The sequence below is a fragment of the Excalfactoria chinensis genome, chromosome 5 (assembly GCF_039878825.1).
Source record: "Excalfactoria chinensis isolate bCotChi1 chromosome 5, bCotChi1.hap2, whole genome shotgun sequence".
Taxonomy (NCBI): Eukaryota; Metazoa; Chordata; class Aves; order Galliformes; family Phasianidae; genus Excalfactoria; species Excalfactoria chinensis.
The window spans coordinates 31,864,235-31,886,054 of NC_092829.1; the positions used below are offsets into that span (position 1 = coordinate 31,864,235).

The 21,820-nt window shown below is 46.4% G+C and overlaps 2 protein-coding genes across 15 annotated transcripts in view; one reads left to right on the forward strand and one right to left on the reverse strand.

Annotated features, from left to right (window-relative positions):
- The window catches only part of PAPLN (papilin, proteoglycan like sulfated glycoprotein), a 43,533-nt gene extending 26,957 nt beyond the window's left edge, over positions 1-16,576 (forward strand). For all 6 annotated transcript variants that reach the window (XM_072339026.1, XM_072339031.1, XM_072339027.1 and 3 more), the window contains 15 exons: positions 778-954; positions 2,263-2,419; positions 3,035-3,121; positions 3,635-3,923; positions 4,054-4,171; positions 4,857-4,986; positions 7,239-7,893; positions 8,475-8,612; positions 9,994-10,121; positions 11,030-11,168; positions 12,589-12,726; positions 13,105-13,232; positions 13,759-13,867; positions 15,213-15,388; positions 15,741-16,576. In XM_072339026.1, the coding sequence (XP_072195127.1) occupies positions 778-954; positions 2,263-2,419; positions 3,035-3,121; positions 3,635-3,923; positions 4,054-4,171; positions 4,857-4,986; positions 7,239-7,893; positions 8,475-8,612; positions 9,994-10,121; positions 11,030-11,168; positions 12,589-12,726; positions 13,105-13,232; positions 13,759-13,867; positions 15,213-15,388; positions 15,741-15,916 (2,745 nt within the window). In that variant the 3' untranslated portion in view covers positions 15,917-16,576. The remainder of the gene's footprint in view (positions 1-777; positions 955-2,262; positions 2,420-3,034; positions 3,122-3,634; positions 3,924-4,053; positions 4,172-4,856; positions 4,987-7,238; positions 7,894-8,474; positions 8,613-9,993; positions 10,122-11,029; positions 11,169-12,588; positions 12,727-13,104; positions 13,233-13,758; positions 13,868-15,212; positions 15,389-15,740) is intronic.
- A 192-nt stretch (positions 16,577-16,768) lies between these two features.
- Positions 16,769-21,820, reverse strand: part of NUMB (NUMB endocytic adaptor protein) — a 93,892-nt gene continuing 88,840 nt past the window's right edge. For 5 of the 9 annotated variants that reach the window (XM_072339032.1, XM_072339036.1, XM_072339033.1 and 2 more), the window contains one exon: positions 16,769-21,296. In XM_072339032.1, coding sequence (XP_072195133.1) covers positions 20,587-21,296 — 710 coding nt within the window. In that variant the 3' untranslated portion in view covers positions 16,769-20,586. The remainder of the gene's footprint in view (positions 21,297-21,820) is intronic. The other 4 variants (XM_072339040.1, XM_072339041.1, XM_072339038.1 and 1 more) reach the window with 3 other exon arrangements.

The window sequence follows — 21,820 nt, forward strand, 5'->3', positions numbered from 1 at the left end:
AGATAATTTAGGGTTGTGGAATGAGAGCACTATTTAGGAAAGGCACAAAGCACTAAGTGACGTGTTCTTGCAAATTGATCCCTAAGTGATTCATTCTGGGGTTACAAAAAAAAATGACTGTGCTTCACCTATGTGTTATTGGAGATAAAAGGTCACTCTGGTAAACAAGTAGCAGAAACTCTGCTGGGAAGCTCAAAGTAGCTCAGACAGCTCTCAGGTCATCTCTTATGTAGTAGACTTTGGTAATTCCTGGAGAACTGAGCTGGGTTCCAGACAAAATCACTGTGAATTTAACAGAGGATTGCAAAAGGCCATTTACACGCATAGAAAGATGATGTCTCACAGCTCGACACCATGAAGTGGAGCATGAGGTCTTCAGGAAAAAGACTTGAAAAATATAAGAACCTTCTCTCTTATCTTATCTTATCTTATCTTCCCTTGAGCTGGTTTTAATTAGGATAATCGCTAGTTCGGGGGTATCTCCTGCCATTTTCGAACATCCTGTTCTGAGTGTATTCTGTACTACTGGGATTTTTTTTTTTTTTCCAAAATCATTCATTCTCCTTGTCTTTTTTGTTAGAAAGCAAGAGAAACATGCCATAATTTCTCTTCTGCAGCACAAACAACTACTCTGCTCATTCCCATCCAAGAAGATAGTTTTAATGTTGGTTGCTTGTTTGAGAAATTCTTAAAATTATACTCTGCCTTGGTACCACAGCCTGGAAAGGCAAGTGTAAAGTAGATGGTTTCTTTTCACTGTTGTGCCTTGTTTCACAGTGCTCAGCCAGCTGTGGGGAAGGTGTCCAGACCCGGACTGTCACCTGCAGAACACAGCAGGGCTCTCAGGCTCAGGACTTCGCTTGTTTAATGGAGCCAAAGCCACCAGCCACCCAGCCGTGCCTTAAGGAGAACTGCATCCAAGAAGTTGGCTGGCATGTTGGAGACTGGGGCCTGGTAAGCATCATGCTTTCATGCATCGGAAATAATTGATTATATTGCTGTGTTCCTTGCAAACAAGCTTTAATCAGCGCAGCCCGCAATTGGCTGAATAGGAAAGCATGTACTGCTTCATTACCAGTCCCTTGGCTCACAGTTGCATTGTAACTGGCACTAGTAATGCTCCAGTTAATCTGTTGCCTGCTTTGTTTGCAGCTGCTATAAAAATAAATCCTTCTTGGAGGGGGGAGACTATAGTTTCTGTGACAGCAGCAAAATGCAGCCAATAAACTGAAACGATCCACTCCTGCTGCTTATTCTCATTTATTTGCTCCAGTACTGTGAAAGGCAAAGCAGCTCCTGGACTGAATATGGTCTAGAGCTTCAGGCTTCAGAACTGGTCATCATGTTTGGTGAAATGATATAAACTATGTTTTTGTAACTGTTCAGATAAACTGTTCTTCAGCTGGATTAATCTTGCCTCCCTTGATGGAGGGAGACAGGCTGTTTTCAGCCTGGGAAACATACCCGGGGGAGGAGATGGGGGAGATCCAATCTACCACGTGACTTTCAAGCACACTTGTTTTTCTTCCATGCTAAGGAGACCAGCTTAAAACATGTTGCTTCTGGTTCTTTGTGTGGTGTAGCTGAGTTTTAGTAACAGCTAAGAAAGCTGCATACATTAATCTGATCTTTCCTGGCCTCAGGCTTTCCAGTGCTCCTACTTGAATCAGAACACAAGAAAGGAATACTCTTCCAGTGTCTTAAAACTTTCTGTGAACAAGTTGGATCTCATCCTCTCCACTGCCCTCTCTGCCCAGAGTTGCTGCTCGTTGATTTCTCTTCATTCATGGCTTCCAGTGAAAGGAACTCCAGTTAGCTGCCTACAAGAAAGCTATCCATTTGCTTTCCTGTTTTAAAGTGCTACCTGTTATTTGTTAATTCAGAGATCAAAACTGATCCTTTAACTACTGGTGGATCCTTGTAGTGCTGAGGTACTTTCAGGCCAGGCTGGAACAGTTCACTCCTGCTGCTGCTTATTCCAGCTCCTTGCCATACAACTGTCCTTGGCAGAGCAGCAAATCTAGATGTTAGAGAGTAAGCATAGTTTGGAACCTAATGCTTCAGATCTGGGTGCAACATTTGGCAAAATGATTAGGAGCATATCTGTTCAGATGAATCCAGCTGGACTGTTGTTTGCTTTATCTTGGTGGAGGAAGCTGTGCTTGGCCTGCAGCTAATCACAGCTGTTCCATGCTCCTGGTCTGCGTTGTTTCTGCATTCTGACTCTGGTTCCTGCTCACTTGTCTTGTCTCTGTTCTCAAGTGTTCAAAGAGCTGCAATTCAGGCATCCGGACGCGACAAGTTATCTGTGCTGATGGTGACTCCAAATTCTACAGTGCTGATATATGTAAAACTATCCAACCACAGAAGCCAGCCACCCTGGGTAGCTGCAACGTGCAGCCTTGCTACCTGCCACAGCGTGAGTTGATTTGTTAGACACCCAAGTTTTTCTAAGTTGTGTCTGCTTAGAAGTAAGAAATTGCCAAGTCTCTGCAAAAGCTTGTGCTCTCAGCTCCCTGCTTACCTGTCTCCATCCTATGCTTTTGCACCTACAACCGTAGCATCTTCAGAGTCCCAGTACCTGTGCTGTTTGAAGTACATGTAATGGATTTGAGAGCGATATTGCTGTGTGTCCATTATGAATTCAGTGTTTTGCCTGACTCTGTCCCAGTCTGTATTACAGACTGAACCCACAGTTCACAGAGCTAAGGACTAACACCCTGGAGAGGCTCAGTAGTTAGAAACTATAGCCAACTCTCATCCCCTTGTGGACCAGCTGTAAACTGCTTGGAGATTTTACCTGCTGTCTGTATTTAGTCTTCATGCCAAAGCTGAAATGGTGACTTCTATCTGCCTACCTGTTGCAGGTAGTGTCCTGCCAATCCATTGAATCAAATTGCTGATCAGCAGCTGTTCCTGGAGAACAAACACATTTTTGTCAACCTTAATCTCCTTTTATTTATCTAATGTGTTTGCAATTATTTGAATATAGTTGGACTAGCTGCACTTATATTGTATATCTTTCTCTTTGCAGAGGTTCCCAGTATGCAGGACACTATGGGATATGATATCAGTCGACAGTCCTTGCTGACGCGTTACAACCCAAACAGCCCTCCCACAGGTTCAGAATATTGTTTGTTTGGGTTTTTGTAATGGTGGGCTTTGGACAGGGTATGGTGGGGAGAAGGATCCTTCTTTTCTCCCTTTCTCTTGTTCTTTTCATGGACTTCCAGAACTCTTGGAGTCAGGGATAAATTATAGATTCTTTACACCAATAGAGAACTACATGCAAGTCCATGTATGTAGCAGGCTGTACAGATATCCCAGGTTCTGGCAGTATGACATAAGTGCTGGATGAGAAAAATGCTGCCTAAAGGAGATCATAGATAGAAAAAAGGTTTGTGAATCCTACTACAGGAGAACAAAAGCAATGTGACAGGTGATTTCTTACGGATCAGCAGGATGAATGCTTAGGGCAATGAGCAGAAGAGCCTCAGAGCAACCAGTTTCAGAAGGGAGGGCCAGAAGATGCAGATTCAGGTGAAACCTTGATACAGAGAAGCTTGCCTTGTAGCTTTGAGCGGGTAAAGAGAACAGACCCTCATCTACATGCTGTAAGGAGTTATCTCCACAGATTTTGGTGATGGAAGGTTGCTCCCTGGGAGCTCCACAGTCCACAGCAGCTCTGGGAATCACCACATCAACTCCACTGAGGACTATGGCATCAACTTGTTGCCTGTTCGCTGGGAATCCCAGTCACGATCATCAAATTATCATCAGCTCAGCATCACTCAGTACCCCACTGCAGGAACTGGATCTCAGAACTGTTATCAGACCCCACATGGCTGCTGTCCAGATGGACACACTCCAGCTTCAGGCCCTCTGGGGAGAGGTTGTTCCTTCAACACCTGTCACCAAAACAGGTAGCTGTGAGTAGATGGGCCTGAGCAGGGAGGCACTGCATTTCCTGGAGGCTTACTAGAATTTACCGCCTGTGCTTGCTGAACCAAGCAGGTCAGATTTTGCTGCAGCCTTTCTGCCTTCTGCCTGTAGGTATGGATGCTGTCCTGATGGAGTATCAGCTGCCCGAGGTCCAAACAACATGGGATGCCCACAGTATGACAGTGATGTTCATATGAGAAGAAGTCAGCCTGCTGCAGCTGTTCCAACAGTAAGTACAAAAATCCTTTGGGCTTTAGCTGTCCATTACATGTGGAGATACAGTTTTGACCCAGATGACTCAGTGTTTCTATTGTACTTCGTCATCCCAGTAATGCTGGAGGACCAATACTCCATGTATGGCATGAGGCCCTTCCGTGTACTCCATTCCTGTTCAGTATGGGGCATCCACTTGTGATCCTCTGTAAGGGAGTGGTTGGGAATTGTCTGAGAAGAAGAGAAGCATCCTGTGTAGAACTGGTTGAATAATCCTGAATATTGAAATTTCTGTCTGTCAGAAACTTGCCATCCAATTTCTGGGAGAAAAAAAAAAATACAGAAAAATATTGCCACTAACAATTGTCCTTGTATGTCATCTGTGCAGGTTGAGAATAAAATATTTAGGGGAGAAATTTGTCTCAAATATCTTGGGGTATCTGGTGGGGCCATTTGAAAAATCTGATCTGCTACTGGGCTGGCTAAGTGTATTTTGCAGAGAAGTGCAGCACTGACTTCATGGCTAACAGCCAAGTTTCCCAGCCCTTGCCAGCATGAAAGCCTCTAGGAGGCAAACAAATGAGCAGTGATTCCTCTAGCAGCTGGCCTCCTGCAGCCAACAGCTTGGACACGGTGCTTTGCATGTGCTACTGCCCTCATGTATGCATGATAACTTTTGGCTTTCAATTCCTGTCTCTAAGGCAAGCCAAGCTTTGTCCCAGCAGTACCCCTCTGGTGAGTGCCGCAGTTCAGTGTACGGCTGCTGTTTTGACAATGTCGCTTCGGCTTCAGGTCCTGAAGGGGAAGGATGTCTCAATAGGCCCAACTACCGTAAGTGGTGCTTTGACTTGTTTGGTTAGAAACATAAGAGGAGTCACACAGAAATCAGTACCATCTGGAAACTTCCTGTGTAGAAGTTCTGTTCTCTGGAAATTGTAATGAATGGTCTCCTTGAAAACAAATTCTGCCTCATGGCTGCATAGGGAAGGCTAAAGGGAATGGCCCGGGTTGAAAACAACCACAATGATCATCTAGTTTCAGCCCCCCCTGCTATGTGCAGGGTCGCCAACCGCTAGACCAGGCTGCCCAGAGCCCCATCCAGCCTTTCCTTGAATGCCTCTGGGGATGGGGCATCCACAACCTCCTTGGGTAACCTGTTGCTGCATGTTATCACCCTTTATGTGAAAAACTTCCTCCTAATATCTAACCTAAACCTCCTAAGTCTTAGTTTATAACCATTCCCCCTTGTCCTATCACTATCCACTCATATAAACAGTCGTATCCCCTCCTGTTTATATCCTCCTTTCAAGTACTGGAAGGCCACTATGAGGTCTCCTCAGAGCCATCTATTTTCCAAGCTAAACAAGCCCAGTTACCTCAACCTTTCCTCACAGGAGAGGTGCTCTAGCCCTTCTCTGGACCTGTCCCAAGAGCTCCATGTCTTTGTTGTGCAGGGGGCCCCAGGCCTGGACACAGTACTCCAGATGGGGCCTCACAAGAGCTGAGTAGAGGGCGACAGTTGCATCCTTCTCCCTGCTGGCCACCCCTTTTTTAATGCAGCCCAGAACATGGTTGGCCCTCCAGGCTGCATGTGCACATTGCTGGCTCATGTCCAGCTTCTTCTCTACCAGGACCCCTAAGTCCTTCTCTGCCAGGTTACCCTCAAGGAGATCTTCCCCCAGTTTGTATCAGCAACTGGGATTGCCCCAGCCCAAGTGCAGCAGCTTGCACTTGACCTTGTCAAACCTCATTAGGTTCTCATGGTCTCGCTATTCCAGCCTGTCCAGGTCCCTCTGGATGACTTTCCTTCCCCCTACTGTATTGACTGCACTGCTTAGCTTGGTGTCATCTGCAAACTTGCAAAATTGCACTCAATTCCGTCATCTATGTCATGATGAAGATGTTGAAGAGCAGCGATATGACCGGCCTCCACCTAGACATAGAATCATTGCTCACAACCCTTTGGCTGTGATGAGCCAGCTAATTCTTAATCCACTGAACAGCCCATCCTGCAAATCCATACTTCTCCAGTTTAGAGAGAAGGAATGCAGGAAAGCTGTTAAGTGGCTCAGTTAGCTACCACAGAAGTTCTTATTCTCCTCTTTTGTTTGAACAGAACTGTGAGTCATCTCTGTCAGTGCATAGGGGCCTCTTTCACCCTGGGAAGGCAACCTGGTATAGCTTTGTTCTTCAAATTCATTACCTGGGCTTAGGTGAAGTAGGCCCTTTTCTGGAGGAACTGGAGCCATGCTCTGCCTTCAGACAGCCCCATTTGGGCAGGGGTGGAATAAGACCTACAGCTAAGGATGGAGCTGCTGTGTAGGGCTCTGTGGAAGCTTTCAATCAGCAGAGATCAATGGGGACAGTGCTTCCTATACCACAAGGATGCTAGAGGTGCTGGGTAAATGCATCTCTGCTCCTGTAGTTCCCAGCTGTATCCTCTGCAGGCAGGTTGCTGCTGCATTGCTTTCCCCTTTTGCTGGAGCATAGGGATTGCGTGGTCACCAGCCCTGTGAGACTGCCCTGGGGAAAGGGAAAGGTCTGCCTGTCCTCTCTGCTCTGCCACAGCTTAGCAAAGGGCCTCTCAGTCCAAGCCTTGCATCAGTATTTGTCAGTGTGTGACTCTGATACTTGTGACTCAGAGCACAGAAGAAAGCTTGCAGACACCTTTGGCCATGCTCCTGTTCACTTGCAGGAGTATTCTGTAATGCATGAATCTTCACAACTGGGTCTAATCCACTTGTTTGTGGGCTGGAAATGTGCAAATGATGGCCACATGCCCCTAGTGGAAGAAGCCCTAAGACCAACCTTATAGCTGCAGAATTCCCTGGAAAGACCATAAGTATCTGGCCTCAGAAATGTCTGAGGTGGCTTCTCTCTCTGCTAGTGGGAAAACTAAGATGGAGGAAAACATCAGAATAGCTGTCCTATTTCAAAACAGAGCTGGGTGCAAAACTCAGGTGTCCTGCCTTTCCACCAACACTCTGCCTGCAAGGCCCATCATTTAGGCAGGTGGCTTGAAGCACTCAGACCTTTGTGTTTCATGACCCTCACGTGCCCTTCTGTTCTGTTCTTTTTGGCAGCATATCCTGTCATGTGCCTGCTGCCCAGTGCTCACGGCCCCTGTGCAAACTGGACCACTCGCTGGTACTTTGTGACTGTTGTTGGCAAGTGCAACCGGTTTTGGTACGGCGGCTGCCATGGCAATAAAAACAGCTTTGCCTCGGAGGAGGAATGCATGAGAGTGTGTCATAGCTCTGTGGGGATTAGTCCCTCAGAGCACCAGCCCTCTTCTGGCACAGGAGCTCTGCAACAGCAGGACACTGGCTCTCGCTTTCATATGGGCACTGCACAGGGTAAGCAGCAGCCCCTGCCAAGAGAGTCTGTGAGTCACGGCCAAGAAGGAAGAGCTTATGGAGCTTCACACCTCACACAGAACAGACATGGAGAGAACTACCGGAGAAGGCAGGTGCTGCCAGAGACTTTGCAAAGGTCTGGTGTGATGGAGAGCCAGCAATGGGGCACCCAGCAAAGCAGATTGAAAAGCCCGAGCCAGCTGCACTCGACAGGGGAAACAGCAGTGCCTGGGCCCTCTCAAAAGCAGAGCAGCAGTGGCCAGCAGGTGCTGCCACATGAAGGCAAGCAGTGGCGTAAGGCTTCTGGAACAGATGCTTCCATGACAGAAGGCTTTGGGCACCAGGTGTCTGCAGATTCCTTCCCAACACAGAAACTGCACAGGTGATTTTATTTTATTTGTTGGTCATTTCAGCCTGCTCATTGTGAAGCATCCGTGCAGCTCCCTCTGCAGTAGAAATGTAGGCCCAGCCCAGCTGACCCTGTAACAGATTGGCTATATATTGGCTTTGGTAAATCATATTATCCAGACCTTGGAGTTAACTGGTTTCTCATTCCTTGCACTGTCATTATGCTCTGACAGCACTGGAAGTAATGTGAAAAGACTGCAGGATGCTGGGGCCCTTGTTTGAGAGGCAATGCTGTAAATGAAAATCCGTAGGTGCTTTGCCTGTTCTGACTGGTAGATGTAGCTGACTCTGGCTTTGCAGCCTTTATCTCAGTGCTGAATGGAGAAGCAGTGGGTTGTTCTGGGGAAGTCTCTAAAATGCAGTTTGGGTCAGGATCTAGACAGTGTCACAGTGTTTTGCCATATAAGAGAAGACTTGCTGTGTTACATGCTGCCTCTGCTCAGAGCTAAGTGGGCAGCTGGTCCTGCTTTACACTTTGGCTGTCCATAGTCACATTGGAAGACCCTGAGAAGGGAAATGCAGCTGAGAGGTCCCTGGAATCCCTTTCTCTTTCAGAGCCATTCTGGAGGAAGCCAAGCCCTCTCTTGTGACAGCAGTCACGGGACAAAACATCCAACTGGTCTGCAAGGCAAGCATGTCTCCCTTCTCCAGGGTGGAGTGGATGAAGGATGGCCAGCCAGTCTCCTCTGACAGGTGAGCTCAGCTCTCTTCATTACAGGGCACTTCATAGTCCTTGCTGAGCAGAGTGCCAAATATGCTTGCTGTTATGGTTTTGTAAGTTGGTTGGTGTTGCTATTCCACATCAGAGCATCATGTGGGATAATAGGAGTCAAGGAGACAAGATTTTTCTTTTTTTTTTTTTTTTTTCTTCTTTTCTGTGGACTGCCCTAAATGGGCATGGGGGGAGGGGGCGGCACCGGAGGGGAGGTCGGGAAGGGGACGGGGTTTCCTCCGATTCCCTGCGAGGAGGCAGCGTGGTTGGAACTTCCCTTCTCCCACCGCCCGCCGGTGAGATTTAGACTTGGTTTTCTCCTTGTTGAAGCTCTCTCGTTGTTGTTTAGTGTTACTGGGTTCATTAAACTGCCGTTCGTTCTCAGATCGTTCTTTTTTTTCATTTTTTCCCTCCTAGCCCCATTCTCAATCTCCCCCTCTCTCGGAGGGCACGTGGCCGGGCCGCGCCGCACCGTGCTGTTAGAGAGGGGAGGCACTTTGTTCCTTCTCTCCCCGGGTTTGTTCGCGCTGTCACGGAGTGAGCTCTAGAGAGAACTCCGTGACATTTGCCCACTTTCTTTTTAATCCGATTGGTAAAATTCTTTGGAGAGGATAAAAAGAATTAATAAATAAACAAGCCCGTGTATTAACCTAGGAACACTTCTGAAAATGAGCTATCCACCTGATCTATAAACAGCAGAAATAGGTATACTCTGCAAAACTGTGTTGAGGCACCAGATAGCATTATGGGACAGAATGGGTGCTGCCCCAAAACCAGTAGGAACCAACATGTGGGCAGTTATGCAGAAGAATGTTGTTTGTGCAGGATTTTTCCTGAGACACTACTTAATTAGTCCAGGATGAAGCCTGTGGCCAAGTAAGTCAAGAGTTCCCCTGGCTGGAAGTTTCTGGCACTGCCATCTAAGATGCAATGCTTTTAAAATTATTTTTAAAGTCTGTTTTTCATGGGAGGTCTGTTTCCTGCAACAGCTTGGATTCAGAGAGTCAGTTTTTGTTATGAAAATCACAGTTGTTAATAAAAGCTCAGTTCTGCTTTTCTGTTTGCAAATGAGTGCTGGGGCTCAGGCTCCTGCCTGGAAGAGCAGTTTGCCTTCTCATGGGAGAGGATCGTTGAAAGCAGTTCCCTGTTTTCCCATGCCTCTCTGTTCCTGACCCCCTTTCTATTGCAGTTGTTTCCCCTGCCTGTGACCCTGCTGTGGTCAACAGGGTTTTGTTTTTTATTAAGCTGGGGAGGGCACTGCATGGTGGATGTTTATGTAACATCAGCAGGAAGGGTTGCTCTGCCTCGACCAGTTGCTGTCCTTGGCCAGGCAGAGGTAATTGGTTCCTGCTCCTGTTGCAGGCACACCTACCAGTCTGACAGCTCTTTAGTTATCAGCCATGTCAAGCTGGAGGATGCTGGGACTTACACGTGCCTCATTTCTGATGGGAGGACAGAGAGACGGCGGCAGATTCAGTTACAGATCACAGGTAATTTGTCTTCCACTTAAATCTTAAAACTTCCACTACCAAAGAAGTAGCTCAGCGCTGCTCAATAGCAGATACTGACAACAGGGGCAAAATTCCTCTGCTGCCACACTATGCAAGCAGCATTACCTTTACCCCATAGCAGTGCTGTTCCCGGGGCAAGTTACATCAGCTGATCTCTGCAGTACAAGAGCCAAGGGTGTGGGGGTAGCAGGGCTTCTTCTGGTGTTACACTATAATAAAGTCCTTACCCTGAAGCACTTCCCACCTGCAGTGCTACCCCTTACCTGGAATTGTTGCCCATCTGTAACTTGTACCATTTCCAGTGTAGCAAGCATGTTGTCTTCTCTGAGAGCCATCAGCTGCCACCTGGGCCCAGACAGGAGGCTTCAGAAAAGAGGCTTCCTGTACTCTCTGTCTCACAATATGGTGTGACTGGTTTGCATAGCTGTTCATGCTGATGCATTTTTGTTTTGACCAAACAGGATCATCCAGGTAACAAATTACTCCCTGATTCAAAAAACATGCCATATTTAAGAAGAAAATCCAGAAAAATACAAAAGATCAGTCAAAAAAAATGGACCAGTAAGCAACTCTTGGTGGCCTTAAGTCTCTGAGATGTACCTTGTCACAGCAATGGCATACAGGGCAGAAGGCAGCATGGCCTAAGGAATACTGCAACATGTTCAATAACAGAGGAGATAAAAGAGTCTAAAATTGCTTGCCTGCAGGTCTGTGACTCTCATTAGTCGGCAGCACAGGCTTACTGCACCAGTCAGTCAGAAAACAGATGGCTGAAGGGCTCTTTGGCTGCAGTTCAGCGAGCTCTCCCAAGCTCACAGAAAGCCCTGTGCAAGAGGTCACAGTAAGAACGGTCTTTTTATTCACATATGGCATTTTATTTTGAATAGAGTACCAGAGTGCTGTTCTGGAAGAGGGTGAGAGAGGTCAGGTCCTTCACAAGGAAAATCAGCAACACCGAGAGCTACCCAGAGGCAGGAAGGTTATACAGGCAGCCGGTTCCTCTGTGCATCAGCAATTCACATATAGGTAAGTTCACATACAGCAACAGTTTGTCCACCGTGCCCAGCTGATGAACCATATGGCATCTCTTCATGTAGAAAAACTGAAGATTGGAAAGGTCCTGGGTCAGCTGTTCTGGGCATGGTTGGGAGGCGAGGGATACTGAACTGCTGACAATAGGATCAGGCAAAAATCCCAGTTGCAAGCTGTCTGCTGTTCTCCCAAGTGTCCCTTGGAAGAAGCATATCCTGAACAAATGTGTCCAGGGAGGCTGACAACAAAGCATCCAGGTTCAAACAAATACAAAAATGCCAGGGGAACTTAGCTGTTCAAGTTAGTGTAGTCAGAAAGAGAAACCCATCCTGGAAAAAAGCAAAGCAAGAGGAAACTGCTTAACTACTACCAAATAGACATATGTACATACAAAATAAATAACAAAACAACCCTTCAGATACCTTAGCCCCTGCCTGTTTGTTTTAAGTATTTTGTGAACAAAACAGTTTGACTCCAAGCTATCTTCTCATGTACCACTTGGCATACTTTGTAGTTTCTTGCATATTTCTCTGGTTGTTTCTAGGCTTTGCAGAAATAAAAGGTTAAAAGTTGTTTTCACTTTAAATGCAGAACACTGAGGCACTAGACTAAATGGGACTATGATCTGATCTCTCTCTTCTTTTGAGTTCACAGCCTAAAACCCAGCCAATTTGCTGAATCCCCATCAACCCCGTTAGCTGCTTCTGCCTAAATGCAGAAAGAAGTGTTTCATTGAATTATAAAAGCACTGAATTAAGGCTCTTTGGTTTTGTTTTTTGAGATCAAGAATTCAGGTCAGAGAATGGGGGTGGGGGAGATGATGTTTTCTTTGACTCCGGGAACATCGTGGTTTAGTTCCCTTCTGAAATGGTATTTATCTGCAGTCAAAAGAGAGCAAAGAGCACAAGAGGATGGATGGTGTGAGAGCCAATGCCCAGCCTTTCTGCAGTGTGCACTGGATGCCCTTGCATGCAATTGGGCTGGTGATTGCAGTGGACTCTTCACACCCCAAGAAAGTATTTGCTCTCTGCACCTTGAGGGGAGCTTACTTGGAGCCTTGTTGTCCAGGGCTTTGGGCCATCTGCTGTATCTTTGTGTTGCTGACACTTCCTTAGGGTTTTAGCCTGAGGGATGTTATAAGTAACAGAGATGCTCTGAGTTGCTGTCTCTGAAGGGTTAAGTTGTCAGTCAGGAGTGTAGCACCAAGCTGTGCTGATCTGTAGCAGAATTTGATAGAGGCTGTTTTTTTCTGAAGAGAGTGAATGTTAATGGCAAATTCTGATGGGAGCACGGAGACTGCCCTTTTCCATTGGAGGCAAAAAACAAGGCTTGTGATTAAGAAGGCCCTGTGCTGAAGATCAGACACTGAACAAGGATGTTGCTGCATGGTTTGCTGTGTTTGTCAACATTGCAGGTTGAGAATGGACAAAAGCGAGCCCTCGGTAGTGGAGGCCAAGGTCGGGGAGAGAGTCAGACTGCCCTGCACAGTGGAAGCATCTCCAGCTCTTACCATTGAGTGGCAGAAAGATGGGCAGCCCCTCTCCCCTCCCAGGTGAGTTCCCAGCTGGCTTTACTATTCCCGCAGCAGGCTGTGGGGAGGAGACCCTCATTCTAAGGGAACACTGGTGCTGGCCAATGCAGATAGGGCCTGTTCTGCTTTGTGGTGGTTTTATTTGTCAGGGCCAGACAATGCTGTCCTACTGCCCTAGCTTCAGTCACAGGCTGGAGCTGGGCTTTAAGTTCTCATTTGAACAGCTGTGATACAGAGTCTACAGACCAGAGGCTGTGTTGTGGATTGAACTGAGCTGCTGCTATACCTTTGCTTAGTGTTACTGCGAAGTTGTGCATAAAGCTCAGATTCATTTCTGGTGGCTGGAATCATATCATGGCTCAAACACAATCTGAGGAGGTCTCTGGTTTTGTCTTTCAGACACAGACAGCAGTCAGATGGGGCCCTGGTGATCAGCCGGGTTAGCTCTGAGGACGCCGGCTTCTTTACCTGCATCGCCTCGAATGGACGTGACCAGGATCAGCGCCAGGTCCTGCTCCGACCTCTAGGTACCAGGAGGGTATAGCAGTGTTGCATGGCTGTGCACAGGAGTGTGGAACAGGAAGGGTGGGGCAGACTGGGTTTCTCCTCTGGCCGTGCCTCTTTACCTCACACCTAATGTTTGACGGGCAGCTTATGGGTAAGGGAAGAGTGAGTTGATTTTCCCAATGGTAATCTCATGTACGTAGTAGGTCACGGTGCTCTAGAGAGCTGAGGTGGGACTGCTAGCATGAGAGTGTCTCTTGGTTTTCATTTCTTATGTGGAACAGGTGTGGAAGTAGCAGGAGGCAATAAAGAGGCAGTTCTTTGTGCAGTGTACTTTTGTCTAACTAGGGTAAAAACAAACAAACAAACAAACCCTTTGAAACCTCATTTCTTGCCCTGGCTTGGGCTAGAGCCCTTAGGAAATAAGACGTTTCCTTTAGCAATAGCTGCAGTAGTTCCAAACATGCTGGTTCAAGGCCTAGAAGCTTCTGCTACCAGGGGTAGCCTAGCATTGTATTCTTGATAGTAACTGTTTACCTTCTGGTTTAGGAGGGCTGAGGATTACTGGTCTTCTGCCAAGCATCAAAGTATCTGAAGGAGAAACTGCTCAACTTCATTGCACAGTGACTGGCAACAATGTGAATATAAGGTGGTCAAGGTGAGCAAAAGCAAGGTGAAACTTCTGTCTGGCCTGTTCTTGAACCTCATCACTCTCCTCCAAGCAGTAATGCAGGATGCCTACTAGGCAAGGGAGAGAGCTGTGGCTCACAGCTCTACCTGGCATCATCTAACCTTTCCTAATCCACCTGATGGTTAACCTAAATCCTCAGCAAAGTCTGTGTGGGCAGTGGTCACCAAGTTTGCATTTCAGTCAAATGAGCAGGAAGGCAAACTTTAAGATAAGACTTGTCTGAGCTCAGAGGAGCTCCACGCTAGCAAGCTAATGACAACAAAATACCAAAAGTGAGTAACCAGTGGATGACTTATGGTTGGTCTTTAGAAAACTTTCTGTGACTAACCCTAGTGAACATTTTAGCCCCAACAATAACAGCACCTATTAGCTTCACGATGTGACAGTTCTCTCTCTTTATTGGCAGATGGAAGTGAATGGCAATTCAGTGTTTTGGTAACAGTAAGGGAGAAGTTGTCTTCTCCTCATGCCGTTTTAATAGTTAAACCAAATATGTCCAAGCACGTAGTGTGTTTGGTGTGGGGTTGGTTGGTTTTTTTTTTGCATTTGAAAATAATCAGTTCCATTTTGGAGCTTTCTTGCGAAGGATCCATAGACATGGATTGGCAATTGTTTCAATCCCTCTGGTCCGAGGGGTTGGAATGAAGTGAGCCGTCTCACAAAGAGAGCTATTCTTCCGTATGTAAGTTTGGTATTTGAGTCAACAAAGTGATTGAAGTATCAGACTATGAATGAAGCTCTTCTCAGTGAACAAAGTTTACTTTCCTTGGTAACTAAGAAGTTCATGGTTCAGGCAGTTTTCTTGCCATGCACGGAGTATTCCAGGAAGAACAGAACGGTTACGATCTTGCTGATATTTTAACGTTTTTTTTTAAACAGGCTTTTAAGGGAAAAAGGTTGCATTGCTCACTACTTACTACCCCATATGTTCATCAAGCAGTGTGCATAAGCTACCAGTGCCAACCAAACAAGACTGCCAGACCACAACCTGGAGAGAGGGAAAGGCACTGTGGCTTTTCTTTTAGTTCCTCAAACCTCAAAAATGTGTCATACTGGAAAGGACAAAGTCCACATACAGAGCACACAGCTCGCTACCTCCCACGGAGGCAGTGGACTAATGGATGTAGATTTGCTCAGGTTCATATTCCTACATAATTGTAGAGGCAGGTTATGGTGAAAGAAGACTTCTTCCTTTGTGCTGAATTGGTACTAACCGACCCCTTTCATGGAGCATCAGTTTCCAAATTGTACAGAGTTTAGTTACTTTATTTACCAGAATGGGAACAGTGGTACAAAACATTTTTCACTACAGAAATGGAGTCCCAGTGCGGGCAGATGGCCACCACATCCACCTCTCCCAGGATGGAAGCCTGACCATAAGCAACGTTCAGTTGGCTGACGAGGGATCCTACACATGCAGCGCCTACAGCAGCAGCAACTCTGTCAGTGCCAGCACGGAGGTGAAAGTGTTGAGGAGCAGGCCCAGCAGTGAGTACAATTTGTCCTCCCCACTTCTGCATGTTGTGCACCCATCCACCACCAGTCCCAGGCTTCGGGGAGCAGCAGGAGCCTCTTGGGTGGGTGTGAGAGCAGAGTGGTGGAAACGGCCCCCCACTAAGGCACTGGGAATCAGTCCCAGAAACTGCCTTCTCTTTCTTTATCTAAATTAGTTGTCAGTTTCTCTTTCTGGTCCTTGATTTGGAATGTAATTAAACAATGCCCCTTAGAACTGGAAGGATGGAGAAAACAGGGACCCACTGTGGTTTTGGGGAGGGAAAATAAACCTGGGGACAAGCCCTAGCAGTGTTTTCAGCTGGCTTTACCTTTTACTTGGCTGCAGCAACTGTGAATCACGTTGCGGACCTGAGCAGAGAATGTGTGGACCAGCCGCACCTTGCCAACTGTGGCCTGATTGTGCAGGCCCAGCTCTGTGGTAACGAGTACTACGCCAGCTTCTGCTGCGCCAGCTGCTCCCGCTACCAACCACACACCAGCCCTCCTCGTCGCAGTGGGTGACAGACACAGCCAAGGCCCCGTGGAACAACAGGTGACAAGGCAGGAATTTTGAACTCTGTCCTTCTACTGCATGAAACTGTTGTGGGAGCTCTGCCCTGCTTGAACGCTCAAGGGGGCGGATTTAATGGTGTAGGGTATAATTGCCAAGAGGTGGCAGAACCACCATCCTCAGGTTTATTGCAAACTTCTTTCCTCTGACCCCCGTATGCCTTGCAGTAACTCATCCATGTCTCCACATAATGGTAGCTGCTGCTTTTCACAGGAGGTAGCACTGGGAATGCCCTCTCTAAATGACTGAGGAGCACATTCCCTCTAAATGCAAAGGAATCTGGCCATGACAAACAGCTTGATACATGTCAAATTAGCATTCAGGTCCTGTAAGATTACCAGCTCTAGGGACGCAGCTGTGATGTCACCTACTGCAGCTATGTACTGTACCTGTTTTATTCCAGTGCTCCTAAGTAGAATTTATCTTTGGGTCAGTTTGGTTTCCACTTGAATGTATTCAGCTCTGGATTAGAATGCAGAAGCAACACTGCATAAAGCTTTGGACAAAATGGAAGAATATGTTTAGCCCTTTCTGAATGGTAGGGATCGTTAACATAATAACACTATAGCATGTTCAGAAATGATGCAGATTAAAAATCTTGGGGAAGTAATATGAAGTTCATTTGGTTTTTCCAGAGCCAGAACCACGCTGTTGAATTTAATGCAAATACGGGCTCTTGGTAGCACTGTACTGGGTATCAGCTTGGAGAGGAGAGTAAATGCACACATATATAGGTGTAGGGACACTTGTCTTGCTAGAATAAATTTCTCAGTGATCTTCTGTGTTGTCAGTAAACTCCAGAAACACCTGGGTCTGCATGTGGCCTGGGCTGATTCTTGCTGTTATGTGCTAACAAATAGGGATTTCCAGATACAGAGGCAAAGCAGTTACAGCTAAAAAGCATCCCTCCTGTCCAGACTAACACAGAGCACAGTGGCAGCTAGCATGCGTGAGGTACTGAAAGAGAAATCCCCAGGGATTCTGATGTGCATGTGTGGAGAATGGTAAGTGGGGGGTGCTTTGTTGACCCAGCAAAGGCACGTGGCATCTTCAGTATCTCAAAACAGAATTAGACCTTCCAGCAAAACCGTTTTTTCTACAGCCTGGGTATTGTTTCTCCATAGCATTAGCCCTGTAAAACCTCTTTCTGCGCTACCTTCTGAGTCTTGGGTCGATCGCTGGTATTAATTAGCACCACTCACTGGATGTATGGATGTACTTCCTTGCCGGTCTCCTGATGTGTAGTGCTGATGTTGATGTTTGCAGGTGGGTAGTAAGGACTGGTTTTTTGCGACAGCTTTTTTCTAGTGTGTTGTTTTTAGATGTCTTTTTTCCTACTTCTGCTTCTCTAATTTAAGGCTTCTATGGAAGGAAGCTAATTCTGGACTGTGATCACACCACTCTCCTTCAGTCCAGAACCTGCACTCAGGGCAGCAATGATATGTGGGTGTAAATCCCCACGCTTGGCAGCCTAAAGCTGGTTGAACTCTAAATCAGTAAATCCAGTAAATCTGTTCAGCTGCATCTAAAAATAAGAATTACCAACCTAATGCTTGCCCTCCCTTTGGCACAGGTGTGGCTTCAGTACTGAACATGGTGCTTTAAGATGTGAACAAACCGAACTGTCTAAAAGCAATCCAGTAAAGGAGCAAGAGGTTGCAGACAGCTTAAAAGCTCTTTTTTTTCTTTTATTTTTAAATGGAGGTCAGTGATAGATTGTGCTAGAAAAGACAGCCTCATTTTGCAGCAAAAGACTTTTAATTTGGTAATTAGGAAAAACTTCCTCTGCTGTAAGTCACAGAACATTACAGTTAGGGTTGTGAAGTTGTGCTCATTGACTATTTAAGGACCAAACCACTGAGGTAAATTCTGTGTTTGTACATAAATCTGCAGAATGGCACTTTTTTAGTACAGGATGTTTTACAATGTGGTATCACTCTGCATTTTGAGACCATGCACTGATGAGAGGCTGTGTAAGTTCCAGTCCCATGTGGCGGACACAGAGGGCAGCAAGGGGCTGTGAGCCCCCCCAGGAGGGTGGTTTCAAGTGGATGGTGCCTATTTCAGATGCCTTTCTCCAAGAATAAGCCATCATTTCTGTAATATCATCCCTTTCTTTGTGTCAGGGGCCCTGTTTCCTAATAGTATGTGCAGTCGGCTTTCATTTAGGCCGTATGATCAGACACAGCACGGTCAGGGAGCTCTGTCTCCAACCTGGTGAGAGCTGTAGTGGGCACCTGTGTTCTGACAGACTGGACTTTAACACTGAAGGTACTTTGTTGTTTTTTTTCTCTCTCATTTATTCCCTGACCTCCTTTCAGATGTGTAACCATGGTAATAAGGATGGGATCTGAAGGCGGTTCGTTGCTTTAAATACATGCTGTGGCTCTAACAGTTAACTAAAGCAGTTTGTATTTTCCTATTTGGAAGCAGAGAATTTTCTTCTGAGTAGTATCACGTAACCTCCTGAGCAAATGCTTGTATTTGATTTGAGAATCAAGACAGCGGTTTTCTTCTCTAAACAAATCATCATAGGAAGGTCATCTCTATCCCCTTCATCTCCCAGGTAGAGGAAGGGTGTAGCTATTTATTTCCATCTGATCTCTGGGTGCTGCTCTGACAGACTGAGGAACTGGTAGGAGAAAGGAAGAAGAAAAAATAGACACAAAACCCACAAATCCAATCGCGTACAGCACAGCATTATAAGCATTAGATATCTAAGCATATATGACTAAGTATTTAACCTTCAGAAAGCTAGCAAATAAGCACAGATACCAACTCCAATACCATAGAGTGTGCTGGGGATTACTGTTGGTGCTGTGCTCCACACAGGAATGCTTAAGGTAAGAAAGAACCTGCCTGGAAATGGAAACTGCTGGCAGGCCTAAATGCTAGGGCCAATGCAAGGCAGCGTTTCTCTCCTTTCAGGTTCAAAGTCTGACTTAGTATTTTTTAATGTGTCTACCACTACTTCATGCACATAAGCGTGCAGTAAGAACCAACCACACTGACAGGATGGGTATCAGCTTCCTGGGAGAACAGAAAGGAGTGAAAATACGGTGTCATCCCAGGCAGCTCTTAGGACCCTCACTCCTTTTAATAGCAAAGGAAAAGAAAACCCAAGTGAGTATTCCTTTCACCTCTTTTGGAATGTTTGTGTTTTCATCTTTGTAAACATTCAACGTTAGAAAATTCAGCATTGCAAACCCAGAAACCGCTTTTTTCCATAAAACCCTCCTTTTATCTTTATAGCTCTAAATAGCTACAGGTCAAATGGATATTTGCACATTCCGTATTAAAGTTCCAGGTAACATAACGTGGGGTACAAAACAGAAGGGCAAAGCCTGAAAATCAAATGGGGAGAGGGGAAATAAAGCTTTCACAGACGGTGCTTCTACCACCAACATTTATTTCTGTTAAAGCAGATTATAAATCATCAGTACAAATATATATAACTTACATTTGCTTGTAAGGCCAAAGTTTAAAAGTAAAGTTAAAATGAGATGGATTCCACAAGTCACCAGAGGCAGAACCTGGAGCAGCTGCAGCCTTACCACAAGGTTTCACAATCCGCCAAAAAAATAAAAACAAAAGTTAAAAAAAAACCCTCTAAGATCTACTGACAGACAAACAGAAAATGGGTTCCTGGGCAGCCCCGGGACGTTAGATATGGTTACAGTAAGTTTGTCACAGTAGTGTTAGAACCGATAGATTAAGACAAGAGAACTGCAGCAATACATGAAAGAAAAAACCGATGTACTATATATATAATATGTAGCTTGATTCCAATAAAAAAACAGTTAATTTTCCCCATGGTTTTCAGACCATGACAATACTGTTCCTTAATTTTCATTATTTAAAACTACAACATAATGACTTACTGGTTGTGATTGTTGTTGCAATATGCTACTTACAATGAACAGGTACAAGAACAAGCTAGAGCCCCTTTTTCCACCCCCCGGCGTTACTTACAATAAGAATTGGAGATAAATCAATCTTATGTACAATTTCTTACATTCACCCCCCCTTCTTTTTTTTTAAACCTTTGGCAAGATTACTTACAACTCATACATCTTTTAATATCCACTATTTAAAATATTCTAAATGCATAAAAATAAAGATTTTGGCTTTACTTTAGTCTTTACATATAATATTCACTTTGTTACTCAAAATGGAAGCTCAACTTTTTCCACATACCTGGTTTCTGCTAAGCAGGTGACAACCTCCCTCCTTACTTCCCCCACCCCAACCCTGCTTTTTCCCTGAGGGGGAACATCCAGGACTCACGGGGCCTCGGAAGGTCGCAGGTATGAGATCTGCCGTCCTTTCTGAGATACATGATGCTTCTGCAGGACCGGGCGCCCGGCTCTGCTGTGTAACTTCCAGCTTTCCAAGTGAAGAGGGAACGCAGACCGAGGTGGCTCCAGGGTTCATTTTGAGAACTGCGTGTGAAATTCTGTGTACATTTATATCCTTCCCCATCATTGCTCCCTCTTTCTAACCCATTTTCATTCGAAGGGACCTTTGGGATTATCAAAGCAAACGGATGAGAAACAGTCTCCTCTGCTCCCTTTATCCCTCTAGCCTAATGTACAAGTTATCCACCCACCTACGGGGCCGCTTAAAGTTCAATCTCAAATGTCTTCTGTAAATCACTCGAGAAGGGGTTGGTCGGGGAGGGATTCGTGCGCTGCTTTGCCTTGCTCTCCAGTGCTGCCCACTGTGCTTCAAACGGGTCTACCTGCGGAGCGGCCGCGGGAGGAGGCTGGGGGTGCTTGTCCTCTGCAGCCCACTTGCCACCATCAACGCCATTGAAAGCTGCAGAGCCATTGTGCTGCGCAGGCGGATTGAAGAAAGGGCTGGCTGTAGCGCTGCCAGCCTCGTACTGAGGGAACGTCTGCTGTTTGACGAGGCTGGGGGACTGGTGCGGATGGGCGGCCGGAGTGTGGCTCGCCGTGCCAAAGACGTTGGCTACCATCTGGGAAGGCGTGATTCCCACCACAGGTACGCTTGGGGCTGCCGCGTAGGTCATCCCATTTGCTACGGCGTAGGGCTGAGCCGGAATAAAGGGCGGCTGCATGGGCGGTACCACGCCAACCGGCACAGGCTGAGGCGCAATGAAGGTGCTCACGGGGTAGGCAGCTGCTGCCTGGGAAGCGGCTGGAGGGGGCTGCAGTGGCGGCTGTGCGGCTGGCGCTGGCTGCTGCTGGGCACGGACAGTCTTTGAGACCTCTTCCAACCAGCGGTCTGCCTCCGAGGGAGTACGTCTGTGATTTCCTTGGAAGAGACTTGGCGAGGCTGTGCCTGGAGTGCTGCTGTTCCATTCAGTGCCTGGGGAGGAAAGCACAGGGAAGTAATCAGTGGTTCTGTTCCTCACCCTTTTATCAGGGAGACAGACCGGAGGATGCTCAACAGCAGCCAGGCCTCTTCCCTCCACAGCTGAGACCACTACTAATAGCTGTAGTGCCCTTTTGCATCCAGTGTACTGCTCTCCCCCTTTCAAAACCATCCTCCATTGGCTGAACGCTACAGTCTTCTTTCTCCCTGTGGTTTTTAAACTCTCATTCCTTCCTATAGGACCTCACCAGCTTTTCAATGCGAGGAGAAAAACAGTTATTCAGTGTTTTGAGGAAGTGGAGAACTGCTCAGAACTCTCTTCCTTCAGCCTAACTGTCGCAGCTAGGTAAAACTCTCTCAGTTCTCTGTTGTTTTTACACTGGATGGGACAAGGACAACTGGAGGCTCAAACTAAAACTTAATAAACACAAGAAATTAATTTCTAAAGCTTATAAGTACCAAACTTACTTCATCTCTGACTGGAAACAATGCACAAAACCCACCTGGCATACATGTAC